The 22711-nt window shown below is 35.0% G+C and overlaps 1 protein-coding gene across 1 annotated transcript; it reads left to right on the forward strand.

The window, feature by feature from the left end:
• Positions 1 to 1233: 1233 nt before the first annotated feature.
• Positions 1234 to 9896, forward strand: LOC124919648 (putative phospholipid-transporting ATPase 9). The gene is made up of 11 exons (XM_047459948.1): positions 1234 to 2095; positions 3545 to 4875; positions 5288 to 5401; positions 5495 to 5771; positions 5860 to 5948; positions 6029 to 6137; positions 6868 to 7077; positions 7192 to 7317; positions 7400 to 7498; positions 7605 to 7796; positions 9040 to 9896. The coding sequence occupies exons 1-11, from the start codon at positions 1694 to 1696 to the stop codon at positions 9679 to 9681; spliced, it is 3591 nt and encodes a 1196-aa protein (XP_047315904.1). The 5' UTR covers positions 1234 to 1693; the 3' UTR covers positions 9682 to 9896.
• Positions 9897 to 22711: the final 12815 nt, after the last annotated feature.

The following is a 22711-nucleotide window of genomic DNA, read 5'->3' on the forward strand; positions in this document are numbered from 1 at the left end:
TTACAAATTTTTTTGAACATGTTATATATATATATATATTTATTATATAATCATATAAAATAAATTAATTTAAATATCTTACAAATGTAAATATCAAGTGAAGTTCACTTCACTTCTATCAGTGCTGTAAATATTGAGTGAAGCAAGCTTCACCTGGTGATGTTTGTTTCACTCATTTGAGCGCTGTAAATACCCAAGTGAAGCAAGCTTCACCTGGTAGCGCTTGTTTTTTTATTCTATTGCAGACTTACATGAAGACATGAATGCTTTTACATGAACATATAAATATTTTTACATAAATGTGTTAATGGTTTTACATGAACATTTATATATATTTAATATATAATTATATAAAATATAAAATAATTTAAATATTTTTTTAAAAATATTTTACAAATAAATTTTAAAATATTTTGTTTTACAAATTTATTTAAATATATTAAAAAAAAAATTGAACATGTTTATATATATATATATATATATATATATATTTAATATATAATCATATAAAATAATTAAAGTAAATTCATTTAAATATCTTACAAATTTAATATCAAGTATCATATAAACTGCTTTTACATTAATGTATTTTATATTCACCTGAGTGAATATATATCAATCAGTTTTACATGGACAACCTTATGTAAAACAGTGTAGACTGTCTCTTCAATGGTCATGTAAAACAGAGTGAAGCGAAGGAAGCTTCACTCATTTCTGTTTCTGCTGAACCCGAAATAAAATACGGGTTCCGGGTTCTCTTTCTTCCTTTCAACCCAATTTTAATTTATTAATATAATAATAATGCTGAGTTTTGATTGGTCCGCAACAGGGAACACTAAATTCGGTAGCAGAAGATCTAATCTGCTTAAACTAGGTTTATATTTATTTTAGTATTGAGTTTAGTTAATTTCGGTGATGGAGATCACATCAAGTTGCATTGAAATTGTATTTTTTTTAATATGAAAATTGAGCTCACACATTTTAAATGCTTACATATTTTGAATTTTAAAAATTCTTGTAGATCTTTAACTATTTATTTTTCTGTTTATATATTATTTTATATTTATTATAAATATATTAATTGTTTTTATTTTTATTTTAAAATTGAAATAATATAACATTTTTTTATATCAACCTATAAAACATAAATAATAATAATATTGTTATTTTCAAATAGGTGGTTCATAAAAAGTCTTATCTATTCTTGTCGGAAGCTTGAGCTCCATACAGAGAGGGTAGAGGAATGACTGAGGGAGACAATCAGATGAAGAAATCAGGAGTCATCTTAAACCAGAACTCAGTCTATACAATTTCATATTCTACTGTTTCCAAGGAGCCAACAACATTTCCCTTTTCTGAAGTACAGTTAGAGGAGTGTGGAGAATTAGATTTCAGGGTCAAACCAATCGGCACGATTTTTATATGTGCGTTCGTTGCTTTATTTCTATCTACAAGTCAAAGGTCAAAACCCCAGAATCGTTGTCCCTTATTATCTAATTCTTTCAAGCACAAGCTTATAATAAATGAGCCATTTATCTTTCCTCTCTTCTCACTGATCATATAGCTCAAAATACAAGTAAACATGATGAAGCTTTGTTTTGATTGTTTCATTGAATGTTCTATACGGTTGTTTCAATTCTTCCTTTAACCAACTGTTTCAGTGTTGGGAGGGTCTTTTTTTTGTGTGTGTGAAATGGGTGGGGAAAAAAGGAAAAAGAAGAGCTTCAGTAAAATCCATGCTTTCTCAACTAGTAGTAGGCTACCATTGTTGTTTAATGGGGAGCTTTTACAGATAGGAGGGCCTGGGTTTTCAAGGTTGGTTTTTTGCAATGACCCTGATTGTCATGAAGCTACTTCTCTTAACTATGGCCCTAACTATATCAGAACTACCAAATACACTGCTGCTACATTTTTTCCAAAGTCTCTCTTTGAGCAATTCAGGAGAGTTGCAAATTTGTATTTTCTGGTCTGTGCCTTTCTATCTTTTACACCACTCTCTCCTTATTCTGCTGTTAGCACCACTTGTCCTTTCATCCTTGTGGTTGGAATCACAATGGGGAAAGAACTCATCGAGGATTGGAGGCGAAAAAGGCAGGTATGTTTGTTTTTGTCACTATATTTGTAAATTATATTCAGCTTATAAGAGGTATGTAGGAGAGATATTGCTTTACTATTTTTAAGGAAAGAATATGAATATATGGGTACAAATTCATTTGATTAATATAACACTTTTTCCTAAATTGTTAAAGGAGGTTTGGCAAATTTTGTCTATGTTATTGGGAATGTTGCTGTGTTAATTTTCAGGTTACAAATCCCTAAGTTATTATGGTATTTATGGAGGAGTGCATTAATGTATTATGACTAAACTACCCCTAGCCTTAACATACTAATTACAAGCTCTAATTAGCGTGTATATATTAGTCATATATACAACATTCTTCATTTTGGAAAATATAGCACTTCTTAGGAGAAAAATCATAGAGTTCCAAACAGTCCTAAAGGTTGTGCTACCATGCTGCTTCAAGCAAGAAGCCCAAGCTTTGTAAATCTACGTTCTGTTTAGTATAAACCTTCTATAACAATATCTCACAAGATGCAAACAACTTTATGATCTTGGGATATCTCGCATAAATATGCTTCGTTCTAGTATGTACATTTGATTCCTTAAAAAATAAAGGTCACTCTATCTATCACCAAGTAACACAACTCCACCTTGTTGAATACATAGTTCCTTTACTCACTCATTAAGCACAAAGAATGGTCACTAGCTTTACACTGTGCATCTCAAACTTTTCTAAAACTTCTCAACATAGATAACCATAGTTATGTTTAGCTTCAATCCCTGTGAACTTCCATTGCAAGAGTTCTCTTTGCAATGCCGCCTAAGTCTTTATGGATCATCAAAACTTTTAAGTCATTGATTGAGATTGGAGATGGTAGAAATATCTAATTTTGACATAATACATGGTTTGAACTATCAAATGTATATTTATCTCACTTGGGCCATCTCATTTGTGTCTTTGAGACCTCTTCGTGTTGAAATTCCGAACTCCTTTGGTTTTTCAGCATTGGGCCGAATCACTTTTTTGTAGTGCTCTCACAACCTCGAATCAACAACAGAAGGTTATGCAGATAGGGATGAAAATATGGGTAGATCAAAGTGGGAAGTGGTCTTTACTATTCCTACCTTGTACTATTTCGAGAATTTCTTTCTACCAACCCACAACCATGAGGTTATGGGATTCCCCGTGGGATACCATTATAGTCCATATATTACAAATAATATTTTTATCTATTTCACAAACCTTTTAAACTAAAAAATTATTTATAATAGAAATAGTCTAATAAATAAAATATTCATTGTGATTTCTAATATCATTTTAATATTTAATATAGTAAAAGGAAATATACATATTGTAAACATGAGTTCAAATCCGATTTTTGTTGGTTTGTTTGTATTTATTAGTGTTTGGAGTGGAACATGTAAATTTCATTCTTCTTTTGAATCTTTACTCCATTGATAACTTGTAATGGTTTTCATCAGGATATTGAAGTGAATAATCGAAGAGTAAAAGTACATGTTGGTGAGGGAATTTTTGATTATAAAAAGTGGAAAGATCTAAGGGTTGGCGACATAGTCAAGGTCGAAAAGGATGAATATTTTCCCGCTGATCTAATTTTACTTTCATCTAGTTATGATGAAGCTATTTGTTACGTTGAGACCACAAACCTTGACGGGGAAACCAATTTGAAGTTGAAACAAGCACTAGAGGTAACTTCAAACCACAATGAGGACTCCATGTTCCAAAATTTCAAAGCAATTATTAGATGTGAAGATCCAAATGCAAGTTTATATTCATTTGTTGGAAGTTTGGAGCTTCAAGGGCAGCAGTATCCTCTCGCTCCTCAGCTACTCCTTCTAAGAGATTCAAAGCTAAAGAACACAGACTATATCTATGGAGGAGTTGTCTTCACTGGTCATGACACCAAGGTAATCCAAAACTCTACCGAACCTCCATCAAAGAGAAGCAGAGTTGAGATGAGAACAGATAAAATTGTTTACCTACTGTTTACTGTTTTAGTTTTAATGTCCATTATTGGGTCAATTTTTTTCGGGATTTCAACTAGCAAGGATATTGAAGAAGATGGGTCAATGACAAGGTGGTATCTTCGACCAGATGAGACTACTTTGTACTATAACCCAAAGCAGGCAACCATTGCAGCAATTCTGCAGTTTTTGACTGAACTCATGTTGTATAGTTATTTAATTCCAATTTCATTGTATGTTTCAATTGAAATCGTTAAAGTCCTTCAAAGTGTTTTCATAAATCGCGATGTGCAAATGTACTATGAAGAAGGTGACAAGTCAGCACGAGCACGCACATCAAATTTGAATGAGGAGCTTGGGCAAGTTGAAACAATACTTTCTGATAAGACTGGAACTTTGACTTGCAATTCAATGGAGTTTATAAAGTGTTCTGTGGCTGGGACTGCTTACGGTCATGGGATTACAGAAGTAGAGAGGGCTCTTGTCTGGGCAAAAGAGTTGAGAAATGGAGGAGCAGAAGGAGAGACTTACAAGAAACCATCTGTTAAAGGATTTAATTTCACAGATGACAGGATTATGAATGGTAAATGGATTAATGAGCCTCAACCGGATGTCATACAGAAATTCTTCCAGCTATTATCAATCTGTCATACTGCAATACCCGAAGTGGATGAAGAAACAGGTATAGTTTCATATGAAGCTGAATCACCAGACGAGGCTGCTTTTGTTGTTGCAGCCAGAGAGCTTGGCTTTGAGTTCTATGAGAGATCACAAACAAGTATCTCTGTAAGAGAATTCGATCCCATCAGGCGGCTGAAAATAAACAGGTTTGTGTTCTTTTCGATCAAAGGTTAATTATTTGGAAACACTTGTTGTTTTGGGATTGGAAAGTTTGTGACACATTTGGAAATTTATTTTGTTTCCATATCTAGAAATGGCTCCAGATACAGGAACCCAAAACTTTAGTTGTTTCCAAATGGGTATATGTATTTTTAGGATACAATTCTGACTTCCATATACAAAAACATTAAGTGTTTTCAAATGGGTTTATGTTTTCTTTATGATACAGTTCGTATTTTGATTTCTAGAAACAATAAATGTTTCCTAATTGGTATATGTGTTCTTTGGGATACAGTTCATATTTCATAAGCAAAAACAATAAGTGTTTTCAAATGGATACATGTTTTCTGTAGGATACAAATGGAAGTTAAAGTGGGTAATTTTCATGTGCTTTAACAGGTTGTACAAACTTTTGCATGTATTAGAATTCAGTAGCTCAAGAAAGAGGATGTCTGTGATTGTAAGAGATGAGGAGGATGGGAAATTGCTGTTATTTTGTAAAGGTGCTGACAGGTCTGTTATATTAACAACAACCTTCTACTTGATTTTCAAGGTGCTTTTAGCTTATTTTTTTCTAATAATTTGAGTACCAATGTCCATGAACAGCGTGATGTTTGAAAGACTGGCAAAGGATGCTATGGAATTTGAGGATCAAACAAGGGATCATATTAATGAATACGCAGATGCTGGCTTAAGGACATTGGTTCTTGCATATCGTGAACTTGATCAAAATGAATTTAACTTGTTTGATGAAGCGTATAGCAAAGCCAAGACCTTTGTCAGTGCTGAAAGGGAAGAAGTTATTGAAGCAGTTGCAGAAGAAATTGAAAAAGATCTGATTCTTCTAGGTGCTACAGCAGTGGAAGACAAGTTACAGCATGGGGTGAGTGAGTTTGAGAGTTCATTTTCATATGAGATGGGAAGTTAAGATTGACTTATGATTGATTTGAGCACGCCTTCTTCCAACACAGGTTCCTGAATGTATCGATAAGCTTTCACAAGCTGGAATTAAGATTTGGGTTTTGACAGGTGATAAAATGGAAACTGCGATCAATATTGGGTATGAAAATTCTGGAATAAATCGTTTTCCAAAGGTTTGGTAATTTTTATATGGCTGAACTCTCCTCCATTTTCTTGCAGTTTTGCTTGTAGTTTACTCAGACAAGGCATGAAACAAATAGTGATAAACTCAGAAGCTCCTCAGTTTAAGGCATTGGAGAAGAATAGGGATGATTCTAAGGTGAATGAGGTAAAAATCTTATTGTTACATATGTGAAGCCAATTGGATGAGGCATGTACACACAACTTCTGTTTTCATACTTTCCATATGAATTTTGTGATTTTATTTAGCCTATTTTGAATCTAGTATTATTCTTTGTATCATGATTCAGATTATAGTGTAATTTTTGTTATTTCATATGGTATACAAATCATTTTTCTAAATCTTTATGCAAATTATAGTCTAATTTTTGTTATATTTGGCATAGATATTTTATTATAGACCATGGTTAGATTATCTTTTAGATCATTATGATTTTTGGCAAACTAAGTGTAGATTTTGCAGATCATGATCAACATGAAAAATTTTATACTAAAATGAGCCTATTTAGAAACATGTATTTTGTTACAATCACTATTTCATCAAAGAATCGCAAAGTTAATATGGAAGTGATTTTTTTTTTGTTTTGTATAAGATTTTTTTCTAGATCCATGAACCAAATTATAATATGATTGTTGCTTTATTTGGTATATTAATTATATTTATATAATTATCTAAGTTATAGTGTAATTTTTTTGTTTCCTGGTAATAAGATTATTTTAACGATCTTTTAAATCATTGTGATTTTTTAAAAATATATAAATGTAGATTTTCAGATGATCAACCAATGCAGAAAAAGTTAATTACAAAACTGTGAAAATAAAATGATGGATTTTAGTAATTTGTTTTTGATTTTTCCTTTTATATATTTATGTTTTAGGCAGCAAAAGCAAGTGTTATACATCAAATAGAGGAGGGGAAGGAGCTGCTGATTGAATCCTATAATAGTCTAGAACCATTAGCTTTGATCATTGATGGGAAATCACTAACATATGCTTTAGAAGATGATGTGAAGGACAAGTTTCTAGAACTCGCAATCAAATGTGCGTCTGTTATCTGTTGCCGATCATCCCCTAAGCAGAAAGCACTTGTGAGTAGTAGTCCTAGTAGTGACATTAATTTGCGACGATTGGTTTCTTTCCATTTCTTCCTTCCTTCATATTTAAACAACCATAATTCAAAATTTGATGAAATATTTACGCAGGTTGCAAAACTAGTAAAAGTAAAAACGGGAAAGACAACATTGGCAGTTGGTGATGGTGCTAACGACGTGGGAATGCTACAAGAGGCCGATATTGGTGTTGGTATTAGTGGTTTTGAAGGAATGCAGGTAATATATATCTGAAAATGTGTTTCTTTAATATTTCCTTTTCTGCAGGACTCGTTTAATTCAAATAATTGAAATTAACCAGGCAGTTATGTCGAGCGATATAGCAATAGGACAGTTCTGTTTCCTTGAGCGTTTACTTCTTGTGCATGGACACTGGTGCTATAGAAGGATCTCATTAATGGTAACTTTTTAGCTGTTTTCATACTCTTTTTTCAGCATCATGTAAGTTACAAAAAACGTTTTGTCTATCAAGCTGGTGATATGATCTGTTCTTTATTGCTTTGCAGATATGCTACTTCTTTTATAAGAACATTGCCTTCGGTGTGACTCTTTTCTACTTTCAAGCATATGCATCGTTCGCAGGCCAAACTGCATATAATGATTGGTCCATGTCCTTCTATAACGTGTTGTTCACATCACTGCCTGTGATTGCCCTCGGAGTGTTTGATCAGGATGTATCTTCCAAGTTATGCCTAAGGGTAAGTTCCGGAAATTTTACTAACCGCATTATGCCTAATATATTGAACTAGTTGCAAAAGCCTATATGTGTGTATATTTCTGAGACTTTGAATTTTTTACAAAAATGCTATTAAGCAAGCAATTCATTTGGCAATAGCCCCTATTGAATTAGTTGCCAAATATGTTGCCTATTAAATTTGCAACTATTAAAGCAACTAAACTTTTCCATCATCTTTTTACAAAATCTTTTATTCCTAGCCATACCAACTTGGTGATTCTCCGTTAATCAAAAGATAGAAAACCATAATGATTCAAAACTGAACTTCAATAGTCTCCTATTCATGCTGCCTGGACTCAAAACTCATAGTGTGACAACTTCTAATCCCTGAAATCCCCATTTCAAGAATTCAAAAAATTAGGAAGGTAAGTTTACTCTCTTACGACCAAAGCAGCAAAATATTACTCTTTCTCACAGTTTTCTTAGATGCATTAGCTCGAAACATTATTCTAGGTAAATAGATTAATCCAATTTCAAAAATTGCACAATTTGCAAATATGTTGCAAAAATTGTTAAATGACAATTTTTTTGGGTATAATGTGAAGTCTCCGGACAACTGTTCTTTTATTTTTTAGAAAAGGAACTTCCTCTTACTAAAATGAGCACAAATGTTTTTAAAACACCTGGAAAAAAAATTATATCTTCTAGTTACATAACACAATGCCTTGATCTTGTCTGATGTGGAGTTATTTGGGTTATTTGAAGGTTATGAAATAAAAATCTTGTTTGATGAAAAAGTTAACTTTTGGGGGTTATTTGGGTTAAGTTATTATAATATTTTTTTGTGTTTAAAATTTTATAGAAGTAAAGCAAGGGCATTATTGTATATTTATTAATAAATTAAGTAATTTGATGATTGAAATGATAAGTTATTTTATTTTGGATTATTTTGAAAAAACCAAATAACCCAAAATCAACCAAGCTCTTTGCATTTAGCTTTTTATTTCATCATTCTTCCTACATGTCATTATCATTATTGAACCAATTATTGCATAATATGACTCATTTTGGAAGAAGTTTTCGATTTAGCTCCATATTCCACTTTGAACGTTTGCACATTATTCTTTTCATAGTTCTTCACTGTTTCTTTTCTTTCTCCCAACGTTGTTGAGTTCCTTTCCTCCAAATTTCATAAATACTGTTTCAATCTAAACAACTATTAATAATGCCTTGTTTAAGTAACACAGAGTTGTTAAATGTTGCAGTTCCCTGCACTATACCAAGAGGGGGTAAAAAATTCGCTTTTTACATGGTGGCGTATCGTGGGATGGACTCTGAATGGTGCGGTTAGTGCTACATTCATTTTCTTCGTTTGCATCTTAGCGATGGAGCATCAGGCTTTCCGTAAAGGAGGAGAAGTTGTCGGGCTAGAAATCCTCGGAACAACCATGTACACTTGCGTGGTCCTTGTGGTCAATTGTCAAATGGCTCTTTCCATAAATTACTTCACTTATATTCAACATCTATTCATTTGGGGAAGCATTGCTATATGGTATGTGTTCCTCTTGGCATATGGATCCATGGATCCCAGCATATCGACTTCGGCCTTCATGGTATTCACTGAAGCATGTGCTCCATCTGTGTCGTTTTGGCTTGTGACCCCTTTCGTGTTGGTCTTGAGTCTTCTTCCTTATTTTATTTACTCGGCTATTCAGATGCAGTTTAGACCTATGTACCATCAGATGATTGAATTGATAAGATATGAAGGGAAATCTGATGATCTTGAGTATTGCCATATGGTACGGCAAAAATCAATGTCACTCACTACGGTTGGATGTACTGCACGGTTTGAAGCCTCATCTAGCTCAAGTAGCTTGAGTGATACAAAACCAGAAGAGATGACTTGAAACAAGACTGGGAGATATGATAAGGTGTTTAGATTCCTATCGCTTTTGAAAGCTAGATCTGCTTGTTTTTACAATAGAGATGGAACCCTATATCACATGACATGCAATAAGTCAGAGCTTAAAAAGAATATAAACTGTAATGTAGAGCAAGTTTGTCATTTGTATTGAGTGGAACTATCATGACAATTTTCGAAACCTTAGGAAGAATTTTTTTTCAAGTTTGATGTGTTTAAAGTATGGTTTAAGATCTATTTCAATTTTTCTCTTAACAATTCCATGTTGATCTGGCCATGACTGAGATGGAGGTATCGAATCGGGTTATGGAGAAACCTGCAACAATATGGGCTTTGTTAACTTACACTTACCATTCCCCCATTTTAAGAGAAGTTAAAATTTCGAATAGAAAAAACTACTTAACAATAAATATTTGAGGATGATTGTTTTTATCTCTTTTGGATTAGCATTTATTAAACAAAAGAAAAACACTTAACAGTTTTTACTTGATGCCGAATCTATTGTCCCTATTGATTCAGAATGGTTAGACACATCAACTAACCCCTTTCTTTCTTTTCCAGTGTTTTTCAGGCCTGGTAGAAATTCTTTATTTTGAAAGGCATCCACGAAGATATCTCAATTGGCCAACAGGCGGAACGAGGACAAACCTGACAATCATAGAACCGTTGTAAAAAAGTCGGGAACTCATAGAACCGTTGTAAAAAAGGCGTGTTCCCTTCAGATAACATGCGGTTTAACCACATGGTATAGATGCTAGAGAAGCTTAATCCAAACACATAAAATTGCAGAGGCAAGAAGGATAAAAACACACGATTGTGTTCAACAACCGTGTTTGTGAGGCGAAAACATGCAAGGAAGATTGCGACGACGACAATGATGATACAACTGTAGAGGCAGTTGCGGTGGCACTATTCTTGCGACGGAGCTACTACGTTCAGGAAGTGACTGTAATCGCGGAAGGAGAGATGCGGCAATGATTCATGTCTAACGCAATTCGTGCAGTGATGGCAATGATATTGTGGCGGCATTGACTTTAGGTGGCATTGGAAGTGACTAAAATTCAATAATGTTTTGTCTCCCTTGGGATGAGAATGTCAACTCTTTGTTGAGATTTTGTGCATGACCTCCAGAGCTCAAGATATGAAGTCTTGAGGATTAATTTTATAAATAGTTAGACATTTAGGACATCTACAAATTAAGGAACCTTTAATGTCCAACGTCTTAAATAACTCGTATATAGAGACATGAAGCATGGTCACAAACATGCTTAGTGGACAGCGATGATGATGACCGTTCTCGATGTTGATCATGGTGTAAAGATTGAACATGACTACTGGGGTCACTTGCATTATCCTAAAGTGTTGTTGATGGAAAATAATGGAATAGCTTGCACAAATGTCATCGATTGAGGTGATCAACTATTGTGACTTTGCCAAGTTAGACTGTCTACTTGTGAATGAAACAAGACAAACATAATTCCCCTTACCAAGTTAGATTGTCTACCTATCTCTTGTGAATCAAGACATACATAATTCCCTTCACACGTGAGAGGTGGGGTTAGAATCATTTTGTTTTGATACTGAATGCAAGAATTATGGATACAGACTATCAATCATTGTGACTGAGCCTAAGTTAAACCGTCATGGTAATTGTTTTGAAAAGAATCAAGTCAAGCTTAGTTTTGTGTCAATTGAGATGTGAGATTGAAATGTACATCCTAACCCTAGTTAAAACAGTAAAATGTAAAAAGGAAAAAAAAACAACCTTATCTTGCAAACCAAATTTTTTTAGAAAGGCATTGAAAATGGGGAGCTCAATTCTCATAAAATGTAAAACTAACAAGTTTAAAAATCAAAACTATTTTTGAGATAATATGAAACACCCCTAACTCCTATTTTCTAGACCGAGTGAGGGATGTTTGAAATGTGAACATATATAATGGGAAAATAGTAACATATACGGAAGACTTTTATTATATATATAGAATTGGTGCTATAAAATTCGGTCATTTTAAAAACAAGACACGGTCCTTTATTACAAAAATACCAAGATACGGTCATTTACTACAAAAATATGGTCTTTCAGTACTAGACCCTACAAAGTACTCGGTCTTCAGTCTTTGTCCCTCCATTCACACACATTTCTTGCACCTTGTCCCACTCCAAGCTTCATTTGACAAATCTATTGATGTGTACCTACACCACACAAACATAGTAAGTCTAAAGACCCAGCAAACATTTAAAAGATTATAAAAAAGACATTTAAAAACTTCTTTGTATTGACATGCTGGTTTATAAAATAATTTCTCATAGTGGTGGAGCAGTAACATCTTGAGCACATATTTGGACCATTGACCTTGAGAGTTGATCCTCAAGGTAAAGTATCTGTTTGGAGCATATATTTGGAAGGACACTCTTCGGAGTCTATCCCTAAAATTCCACAACCTGGTTAGACCATTCTGTGTAGGTAGATCTTCTGATAGCTCATGTTCAAAAGTCAGTCCCATAATAAGCAGCCAATATTTTAGAATAGGACTACTAGAGCTCATGTTGGCTAGTCTTCCTCCCATATCCGACAAATCCATACATTAGTATTCACTATGTTTTACATAAAAACATATCATACATTGGAAAACAGATTATATCTTGGAAAAACAGATCATACCTTAGAAAATAGATTATACTTTCGAAAACAGATTTATACCTTGGAGAAACCGATCATACTTTGGAAAACAGATTATATACTTTAGAAAACAAATTACACTTTGGAAAACAGATTATATAAAACTGATGTGGGTTTCTAGAGATGGGTTGAGAAAAGAGTTTGCCTTAGATTAATCTTGCTAAAATGATGAAAGTTCTTCAATGGCTTCTAAGGTATTTGTTTCTTAATAACGAGGAAGATGGATATATAAAATGAATGAGCTGGTGAGGTATATCTATCATATAATTATGATCGGTTGAGGTAGCATGGGGTGGGTGACTTGTTAATGATGAGGGCTGGTCATGACCTTGTCATAGAATGAGGTGGATAATTGTTAATGAAGATCGTTGGTCATAGCCTGGTCATAACATGGGTTTGTATAACTTGTTAATGATGAGGGCTTGTTATAGCCTGGTCATAGAATGAGTGGATACTTTACTAATGAAGAGGGTTATTCATAGCTTGGAAATAGTATGGGTGGATACTTTGCTAATGAAGAGGGTTGGTCATAGCATGGGTGGGTGAAGCATGAGGTGGCTGAAATATGAGGTGACAGAAGTATGAGTTTGCTGAAGTATGGGTTTACTGAAGTATAGGTTGACTAAAGTATGGGTTGGCTGAAGCATGAGGTGGCATAAGCATGACGTGGCATAAACATAGGTTGGAAGAAGTATGGGTTGGCTGAAGCATGAAGTGGCAAAAGTATGGGCAATGCAATATTATCCTCGGTCAGACCTCGTAGGTCGGACCCCTCGGTCTTAACTCATGAAAATATCAGTCGGATCTTTCGATCGTACTTAGATTTCCTCGGTCCTAAACCTCTACTTTTCCTTGGTCCTTGGTTTAGGCCAGGACCGAAGATGCTAAGTCGGAAGTGAATTTTTTAGTGTGACAACTCTACCCTACTTAAAGGAATTTTGACCTCGAAATTAAAACGTACCGAATAATTCGAGGTACTTCTTTTACATGTCTTGCTCAACCTCCCAAGTTGCCTCTTCGGTGGAATACTTTCTCAAGAAAACCTTCACCATGCTAATCTCCTTATTTCTCAACCTTCTGATCTGTCTGGAAATTATTTAGGGTTGGGACTTCTTCATAAGTCAAGATGGGTGTCCACTACATAATATCATGATGGATGTTATTGGTCGGATTTAGAATATGCTTTCTCAAGTTGGATACATGAAAATGTTGTGGACTGTTTCAAAATTCGGGGGAAGGGCCAGTTTATAAGAAACCTCTCCTATTTCCTCTAGAATTTCAAAGGGTCCAATGTACGTGGGATTCAACTTGCCCTTCTTCCCAAATCTGATGATACCTTTGTAAGGGGATACCTTCAAGAAAACGTGGTCGCCTTTGCTAAAAGTTAGATCTCTGCGTTTCTTGTCAGTATAACTTTTCTATCTGCTCTAAGCTGCTAGCAAGCTTTCCCTGATCTTGCCTACTAGTGCCGCAGTGTTAGATACGATTTCTGGACAATTAACAACTCTCTCGCCTACTTCATCCCAGTGTAGAGGTCTCATGCATATCTTCCCGTACAAGGCTTTAAAGGGTGTCATTCCAATGGAAGACTGAAAGCTATTGTTGTAGGCGAATTCAATCAAAAGGCAGCATGGGTTCCCAATTACCTCCAAAGTTAATTAAACAAGCCCGCAGCAGGTTTTCCAGGGTTTGGATCACACGCTCGGATTGACCATCGGTTTATGGGTGGAAAGCAGTACTGAAGGACAACTTCGTTCCTAGACCCTTGTGAAGACTTTCCCAAAAATGTGAAGTAAAACGTGGGTCTCTGTTTGATACTATCCTTGCTAGTATGCCATGCAGTTGAACTATTTCTTGCAGGTACAACTCCGTGTATTGTGTCATTGAAAAGGTTATTCGAATTGGTAGGAAATGAGCAGATTTGGTGAGGCGGTTCACTATGACCATCTTCCATAAGGTCTGGGGCAACCCAACTGCAAAGTCCATGTAGATGTCCTCCCATTTCCAAACCGGAATTGGTAGTGAGCATAACAGCCCAGAAGGTCTTTGGTGCTCAAGCTTGACTTATTGGCAAGTTAATCATTCACTTACGAACTTTATAATGTCCTTCTTCGACCACCAATATAACATTTGTAGATATTTGAACATCTTGGTGCTACCTGGATGAATAGAGTAGGGTGTTGTTGTATGCGCCTCAACAATTACTTCCTATCTTAAGGAATCCACAAATGGTACCCACAACCTGTCTTTGTGATACACTAGATTGTTTTTAGTTGAATACAATGAGGTGCATTTCTTCTCGTTCCTTTGCCTCCATATGGTCAGTTGGGGATCTTGAGCCTGACCCAACCGAATTCTTTCTAGCAGGTCCGGAACAATTGTTAAAGTCTCTATAATGCATTCTTACTAATACTCTATCACCACAAGATTCAGCCTTTCGAATTCCATAATCAAGCTTGACTGAGAAGTACGTTGATTTAGGGTGCTTGATTTACGTCTTAATACATCTACTATAACGCTGGCCTTCCATGGTAGATATATGATTTCGCAGTCATAGTCTTTTACTAACTCTAACCACCGCCTCTGCCTCATGTTGAGCTCTTTCTAGTGAATAAATATTTCAGGCTTTGGTGATCGGTGAAGATTTGATACCTTCCCCATAGAGATAATGGCGCCATATCTTTAAGGCAAATACCACAACTACTAACTCCAGGTCGTGAGTGGGGTAATTCTTCTCATGGATCTTTAGTTGTCTTGAAGCATAGGCCACTACCTTCCCATTTTGCATGAGCACAACACATAAGCCATTCTTGGAAGCTCTGTGCAAACAATAAAGTTTCCTACCTCAGTTGGAATTATGAGTACATGAGCAGTTATCAAACTTCTCTTCAACTCTTCAAAACTTCCAGCACATTGAACGATCCACACAAATTTTTCATCCTTGCGTGTCAAAGTTTTAAGAGGAAAAGCAATTTTGGATAACCATTTGATGAACCTTTTGTAATAACCAGCCAATACAAGAAAGTTCCTGATTTCGGTCACATTGGTTGGTGTTGCCCAGTCCTTTACGCTTCTACTTTAGAAGGATCAACCTCAATACCTTTGGTTGAAATAATATGGCCCAAGAATGCAATTTGACTCAGACAGAACTCACATTTTCTTAATTTTGCAAAAAAATGATGCTTTGTTAGTACTTGAAAAACTAAAGCCAAGTGTTGTTGGTGCTCTTCCTCTGTTCGAGAGTAGATCAAGATGTCATCAATGAAGATCATAATAAATTTATCTAAATAAGGGTGGAAGACCCTATTCATCAGCTCCATAAATACCACTGGTGCATTTGTCAACCCCAAAAGGCATCACCAGAAACTTGTAGTGCCATAGTGAGTTCTAAATGCTATCTTCTTTACATCTTCATCTTTGACCCGAATTTGATGATAGTCAGATCTTAGATCAATTTTGGAGAAGACCAAATCCCCTTTGAGTTGGTCGAATAGGTCGTCGATTCTTGGCAAAGGATATCTGTTTTTGATGGTTACCTTGTTCAGTTCATGGTAGTCGATACATAGCCGTCTTGACCCATCTTTCTTCTTTACAAGAATCACTTGTGCTCCACAAGGTGACACACTTGGCCGAATGAAGCCTTTGCTTAGATAATCTTCCATCTGGTCTTTTAATTCTTTCATTTCAGTGGGTGCTAAATGGTAAGGTGCTTTTGAGATTAGCAAAGTAGCAACCTTTAACGTTATGCTGAACTCCACTTCTCTAATTGGTGGTAACCCAGAGATATCAGCAGAGAACAAGCTTGGATACTCCCTCACCACCATGATGTCCCCCATTTTTGGTTGCTGTCCATTCATCATAGCATGAACAGTAGCCAACACACCTGGAACTTTTATCTGAGGCATCTGCTGAGCTTGGAATAGAAAGGCCTTCCTATCATGATCGATTTTTGCCACTGTCTTCTCTTTACAATTGATTTGGGCCTCATGACAGGATAACCAGTCAATTCTCAAAATAGCATCAAATCTAGACATCTCAACAACCACAAGATCTACCAACATCTTGTAATTTTATATCTGAGTTTCACAAGCTCTAACCAACTTATTAGTTTTAAGACTAGGGCTTGATGCTAGATAAATTATATATGTAATCTTATTTTCATCAGGTTCAAAACTCGATTTTTGCACAATATATGCATAAACAAACGAATGAGTTGCTCCCGTATCTATTAAAGTATTGGCTAATGAATTAGCAATTAGTCGAATACCCGTAATTATGGTTGTATCCGGGTCTACCTTCTCTTGCGACATTGTGAACACTCTTCCCAGAACTACATCCTTTTTCTGTGTGCATTCCCTTGAATAGTGCCCTCGCTTCTTGCATAGAAATAATAAATTAGTTCCTTGCAAGCAATCACCCAAATGGATCTTCCCACAACGAATACAGGTTGGGATTGGCACACCTGAAGATTTGGCCAACAATGATGGCCTAGTAGGTTAAATTCTCCTTGGTTGATGTTGTTGTTGTTGTTGTGGGCATTGAGAATACCGCTCCGCTCCTGGTATGTATTCCTTGGCTGATGGGGAGGAGAATTCTGATTATATGATTGTTGAAAGGGACTCTTCATTGCTGACCTTGGATAATCCCTCCCATGATAACTAGACCTCTTGGCCTGAGCCTCCTTTACAATATCCTGACTGTCTTTCTCAACCATTAATGCTCTATCAATGGTTTCACGTATAGACGGAGCGTTTCTCAACCTGACATCACGGCGGATGGTAGCGTTCAACCCTTCAAGGAAATGATTCAACTCAATGGTAGCATTCCTAGTAATCATAAGTGCGAAGTACTTGCCTCTTTCGAATTTATTCACATACTCGGCAACACTTGATTCTCCTTGGCGGATTTCTAGGAACTCTCTGGCCAGCTTATTCCTGGTGTTCAGGGTGAAATACTTTCCATAGAATACTTCTTTGAACTATTCCCAGGTTGCTTAGTTAAGGTCGAGTGTGGACTTAGCTCCATGCCACCAGATTCTAGCATCATCCTTGAACATAAAGGACGCACACCTGACCTTGTCCGAGTTGTTGCACTGCATGAACTCGAAAATGGTCTCCATAGATTGCATATACTATTCTACTATCATTGGGTATGTGCTTCCCTTAAAATCTGATGGTTTAAAGCCCTTGAACTACTTATAGGTCGGTGGTTGACCTCCTCCTTCATGGTAATTGCTGGTATTGTTATGGTTGGTCCCATTTGCTTGGAACATCTATCACATCTGCTGGTTATGAATACAATTCTGATCCCTCATTTTCTCATTTTGAATACGATTCTGATCCCGTAATGCATCAACCAGGCCAGATAAAAAGTTTTCTCGGTCGGTGTCATTTGACAGTGTAGAAGTATTGGCTCGGGTTCCTCGTCTCATGATTCTAATGGAATAAAACTATACAACTTATTATCAGTTTAACAGTTAATAAATATAAGATGAGTTGCTATACTTATCTCCATAATGTTTTGGCATTACTGATATAATTTTTATAGTGAAACCATTTTCATGCTAAAAATTTGTTAATACAACTTAATAACCTGAAGGTGAGCTCTTGGAGGTGCAATTGCATAAACATGTGTGTAAAAGTACAAAGGTTCGGAACCATTGCTCTGATACCAAATATAACACCCTAACGCTTATGTTCTAGACCGAGTGATGGATGTTTGAAACGTGAACATACATAACGAAAAATAGTAACATATTCGGAAGACTTTTATTAAATATATAGAAGTGGTGCTACAAAATTCGGTCTTTTTAAAAACAAGACACAATCCTTTGTTACGAAAATACCAAGATACAATCATTTACTACAAAAAATTGTCTTTCAGTACTTAAACCTATAAAGTACTCGGTCTTCAGTCTTTGTCCCTCCCTTCACACACATTCCCTACACCTTGCCCCACTCCAAGCCTCCCTTCAACATGTTAAATCTATTGTTGTGTACCTACATCACATAAGCATAGTGAGTCTAAAGACCTAGCAAACATTTAAAAGATTATAGAAAAGACATTTAAAAGCTTCTTTGTATCGATATGCTAGTTTATAAAATAATTTCTCATAGTGGTGGAACAGTAACATCTTGAGCACATATTTGGACCCTTGACCTTGAGAATTGATCCTCAAGATGAGGTATCCGTTTTGAGAACATATTTGGAAGGGCACTCTTTGGAGTCTATCCCTAAAGTTCATAACCTGGTTAGACCATTCTGTGTAGGTAAATCTTCTGATAACTCATGTTCAGAAGTTAGTCCCATAATAAGAAGCCAATATTTTGGAATCGAACTACTAGAGCTCATGTTTGCAAGCCTTCCTCCTATATCCGTCAAATCCAAACATCAGTATTCACTATGTTTTCCATAAAAAACGGATCATACCTTGGAAAATAGATTATACTTTGGAAAATAGATAATACTTTGGAAAACAAATTATATAAAACTGGTGTGGGTTTCTAGAGATGGGTTGAGAAAAGAGATTTCCTTAGATTGATCATGCCAAAATGATGAAAGTTCTTCAATGGCTTATAAGGTATTTATTTCTTAATAACGAGGAAGATGGATATATAAAATGAATGAGTTGGTGAGGTATATATATTATATAATTAGGGTTGGTTGAGGTAGCATGTGGTGGGTGACTTGTTAATGATGAGGGTTGGTCATGGCCTTGTCATAGCATGGGGTGGATAATTGTTAATGAAGATGGCTGGTCATAACCTGATCATAGTATGGGTTGGATAACTTGTTAATGACGAGGTCTTGTCATAGCCTCGTCATAGCATGGGTGGATACTTTGCTAATGAAGAGGGCTGGTTATAGCCTAATCATAGCATGAGTGGATACTTTGCTAATAAAGAGGGCTAGTCATAGCCTGGTCATAGCATGGGTGGGTGAAGCATGAGGTGACTGAAGCATGATGTGGCAGAAGTATGGGTTTGCTGAAGTTTGGGTTGGCTGAAGTATAGGTTGTCTGAAGTATGAAGTGGCATAAGCATGAGGTAATATAAGAATGGATTGGAAGAAGTATGGATTAGTTGAAGCATGAGGTGATAGAAGTATGGGCAAGGCAATACTATCCTCGGTCAAACCTCCTCAGTCGGACCCCTTGGTCCTAACTCATGAAATTATCATTCGAATCTCTCGGTCGTACTTAAATTTCCTCGATCTTGAACCTTCGCTTTTCCTCGGTCCTTGGTTTAGGCTAGGACCGAAGATGCTAGGTCGGAAGTGAATTTTTTGGTGTGACATAATAAGTCATGTCATCCAAAATAAATAGTTAAAGATCTACAAGAATATTTTAAAATTCAAAATATGTAAGCATTGAAAAGTCCAAAAATGGTTTACATTAATGTGTTTAAACTTACTAATTGTTTTAACTTGATTTAAAAGGTAAAGAATTAAATATTAGTTAGTATTAAATTTATTCAAAAGTCTCAAATTTATTTTGACCTATAAAAAGTTATTTGTTTCCAACAACTTTTAAATTTGCTCAAATTTATACTAATTGACATAAAATTGTATACGGATGCCAAATATTTTTCACGTTTTAGATACACAAGATAGAGATGCACATGAAAGTAAAGCTTTTGAAACGCTAAACTACATACGATGAATAAACTATTTTATATATACATTTTAAAATTGTTTATCGGTGCGACCCTATTTTTTACCAAAATATTTAAAACAATTTTTTGTTTATTTTGCAATTAAATTTCTATGAGTGAAGGATATCATTTAAAGAAAAATTTATAACTTTCAAATTTTTAAAACAAATACGATTATGTTCGGGTCAGCTCAAATGGTTTTGGGCTTGACCAAAAATAAAGCTCATTAGGGCATTTCATTTATTAACATACAAAAAAAAGAGAAACAACTTTATCTCAAATCTAGATTATTAATAGAACTCCCACAAATGTTTTAAATGGTAAAACACCAATTAAAACATGACGTGAAAAGAAACCTGAATATAAGACACTTAAAGTCAAGGGATGTATTTGTTATGCAACAAATATTATGCCGAACAAATCAAAATTTGATAGTAGAGCTAGAAAATGTATCTTTTTAAGATATCATTTAAATAAAAAAGGATATACAGTATACAATATCAACACTGGAGATGTATATGTTTCTAGGGATGTAGTTTTCCATGAAGAATTATATTTTTCAGAGGAAATCAACGAAAATGAAACTGGAACATTTGAATTCAAATCAAGTAAATTACCTTACTTTTTTATGACATTATAGAAAATTCAGATTCTGATGAGATTAATCTAGATCATCAGAATACTGAAATTATTGAAGAAAATGAAAAGATTTTAACTCTCCAGATTTAGAATCGCTTAATCATCCGAATGTTACACAACAGGAAGATATACATTATGTAGTGTCTATTGATGTTTCAAATGATAATTGTAGAAGAAGTTCTAGAAATATTAATCCGCAAGTGTGGATGAAAGACTATGTTGCAAGTCAAGTTGAAATAAATGGAAAAAATAAATTAGTATATTCACCACCTTCTTTTCCATATGTTTCAACTTGTACAAATTCCGAGTATATAGAATTTCTTGGTAATATTGATCAATTCACTGAACCAGTGAATTATAAACAAGCTGTTTCAAATCCAAAATGGGTTAAGGCAATGAATGATGAGTTAAATGCTTTAAATCATAACAAAACTTGGACATTAACAGAATTGCCTAAAGGAAAAAGACAATTGGATGTAGATAGATTTATAAGACAAAATTAAATGCAAATGGAAGTATTGATAAGTACAAATCCAGATTAGTGACAAAGGGGTATAATCAAATAGATGGAATAGATTTTCATCAAGTTTATGCTCCTGTAGCTAAAAATGTAACAATACGAGTATTGTTTGCATTGACAACTACAAATAAAATGGTTTTTGCATCAAATAGATGTAAATCATGCTTTCTTACATGATTGTCTTGAAGAAGATTTATATATGAAAATACCCGAAGGTTTTAAAGGTACTTAACCAAAACATGTATGTAAACTTAATAAAAATTTATATGGATTGAAACAATCATCTAGACAATGGAATTTACAGATATCTAATATTTTATATGATATTGGTTTTATTAAGTCTACAAATGACCATTGTTTGTTTATTAAAACTGATGGCATTCATATCATTTGTTTATTAATGTATGTAGATGATATTCTTAATGTTAGGATCAATGTCAACTATAGTGAGAGGGTTCTGAATATAGTTGGCAACTTAAAACTTTCAATTCGATTTTAATCCTGTTGGAGATTGAGATCTATTTATATTCTTCACAAATCTTCGCAAGCTCTTGAATGAATCAAGTGCGGAAATGCTTGCTCGATTTGAAGCGGCAGATAAACGTTTGAGCAATGCAGAAAATAAATAACAAACATAGTTTTATGGATATTCGGAGATAAAACTCCTATGTCACCCCTTCTTCTATTTCTACAAGGATTTTCACTAGAAGGCTTTGATTTGTATAGACACTCCACAAACTCAATCAGACACACAAGACTTAACAACTGTCTGTTTCTGAATATCTAGCTAACACTCTGTTGAACAGACAAATCATGTTCAACATACTACACTGAAATTTCACACAGAAAGAACAGTATATGAATTACAGAATATTCTTAGAGCAAGATTAAGCACAACGCTTCAATTCTTAATTCGCAGTTTATGAGAAAGACCGAGAGCTTGAGAATGCAAAACTTAAGAATCGAAAGCTTTAGAGTGTCCAATATGTTTCATGTGATTCGTCGTTGTACTCTGCCTGCTATTTATAGTGGAATGTACCAACGGTCAAATCTTCCTTTTGAATATGTGTCAAATATCCGTTGGATGCACGCTAGGAGTACGAGATTGTACATAAGAGTATATGTGTTTGATCGTGGCGAATCAGATCGTACTACAGAATATTCAGAAGAACGTGGTGTACAGGACAGTACAAAACGTGGGCTGGTGAAATATTTGAGTACTTGGCAGATAAGTAGTTAAAGCGTGTTAAGCTGTCTTGGAAGACTACTAATAATGAACACTATTGATTGCCAAGCTGATGAGATGAGTAGATAAGCGGATACTTCTTTAAACAGCTGCTGAAGCAAGGCGACATCTACTCGCGCGCTTCTTCAGACAACATGTCTGATGAAGCTAGACGACGTCTTCTCGCGCACTTCTTCAAACAACCCGTCTGATGAATCTAGATGATGTATGATCGTGTACTTCTTCAGACAACCCGTCTGTAGAAGCTAGACGTCTGCTCGCGCAGTTCTTTAGACA

Source organism: Impatiens glandulifera, chromosome 1 (assembly GCF_907164915.1).
Source record: "Impatiens glandulifera chromosome 1, dImpGla2.1, whole genome shotgun sequence".
Lineage (NCBI taxonomy): Eukaryota > Viridiplantae > Streptophyta > Magnoliopsida > Ericales > Balsaminaceae > Impatiens > Impatiens glandulifera.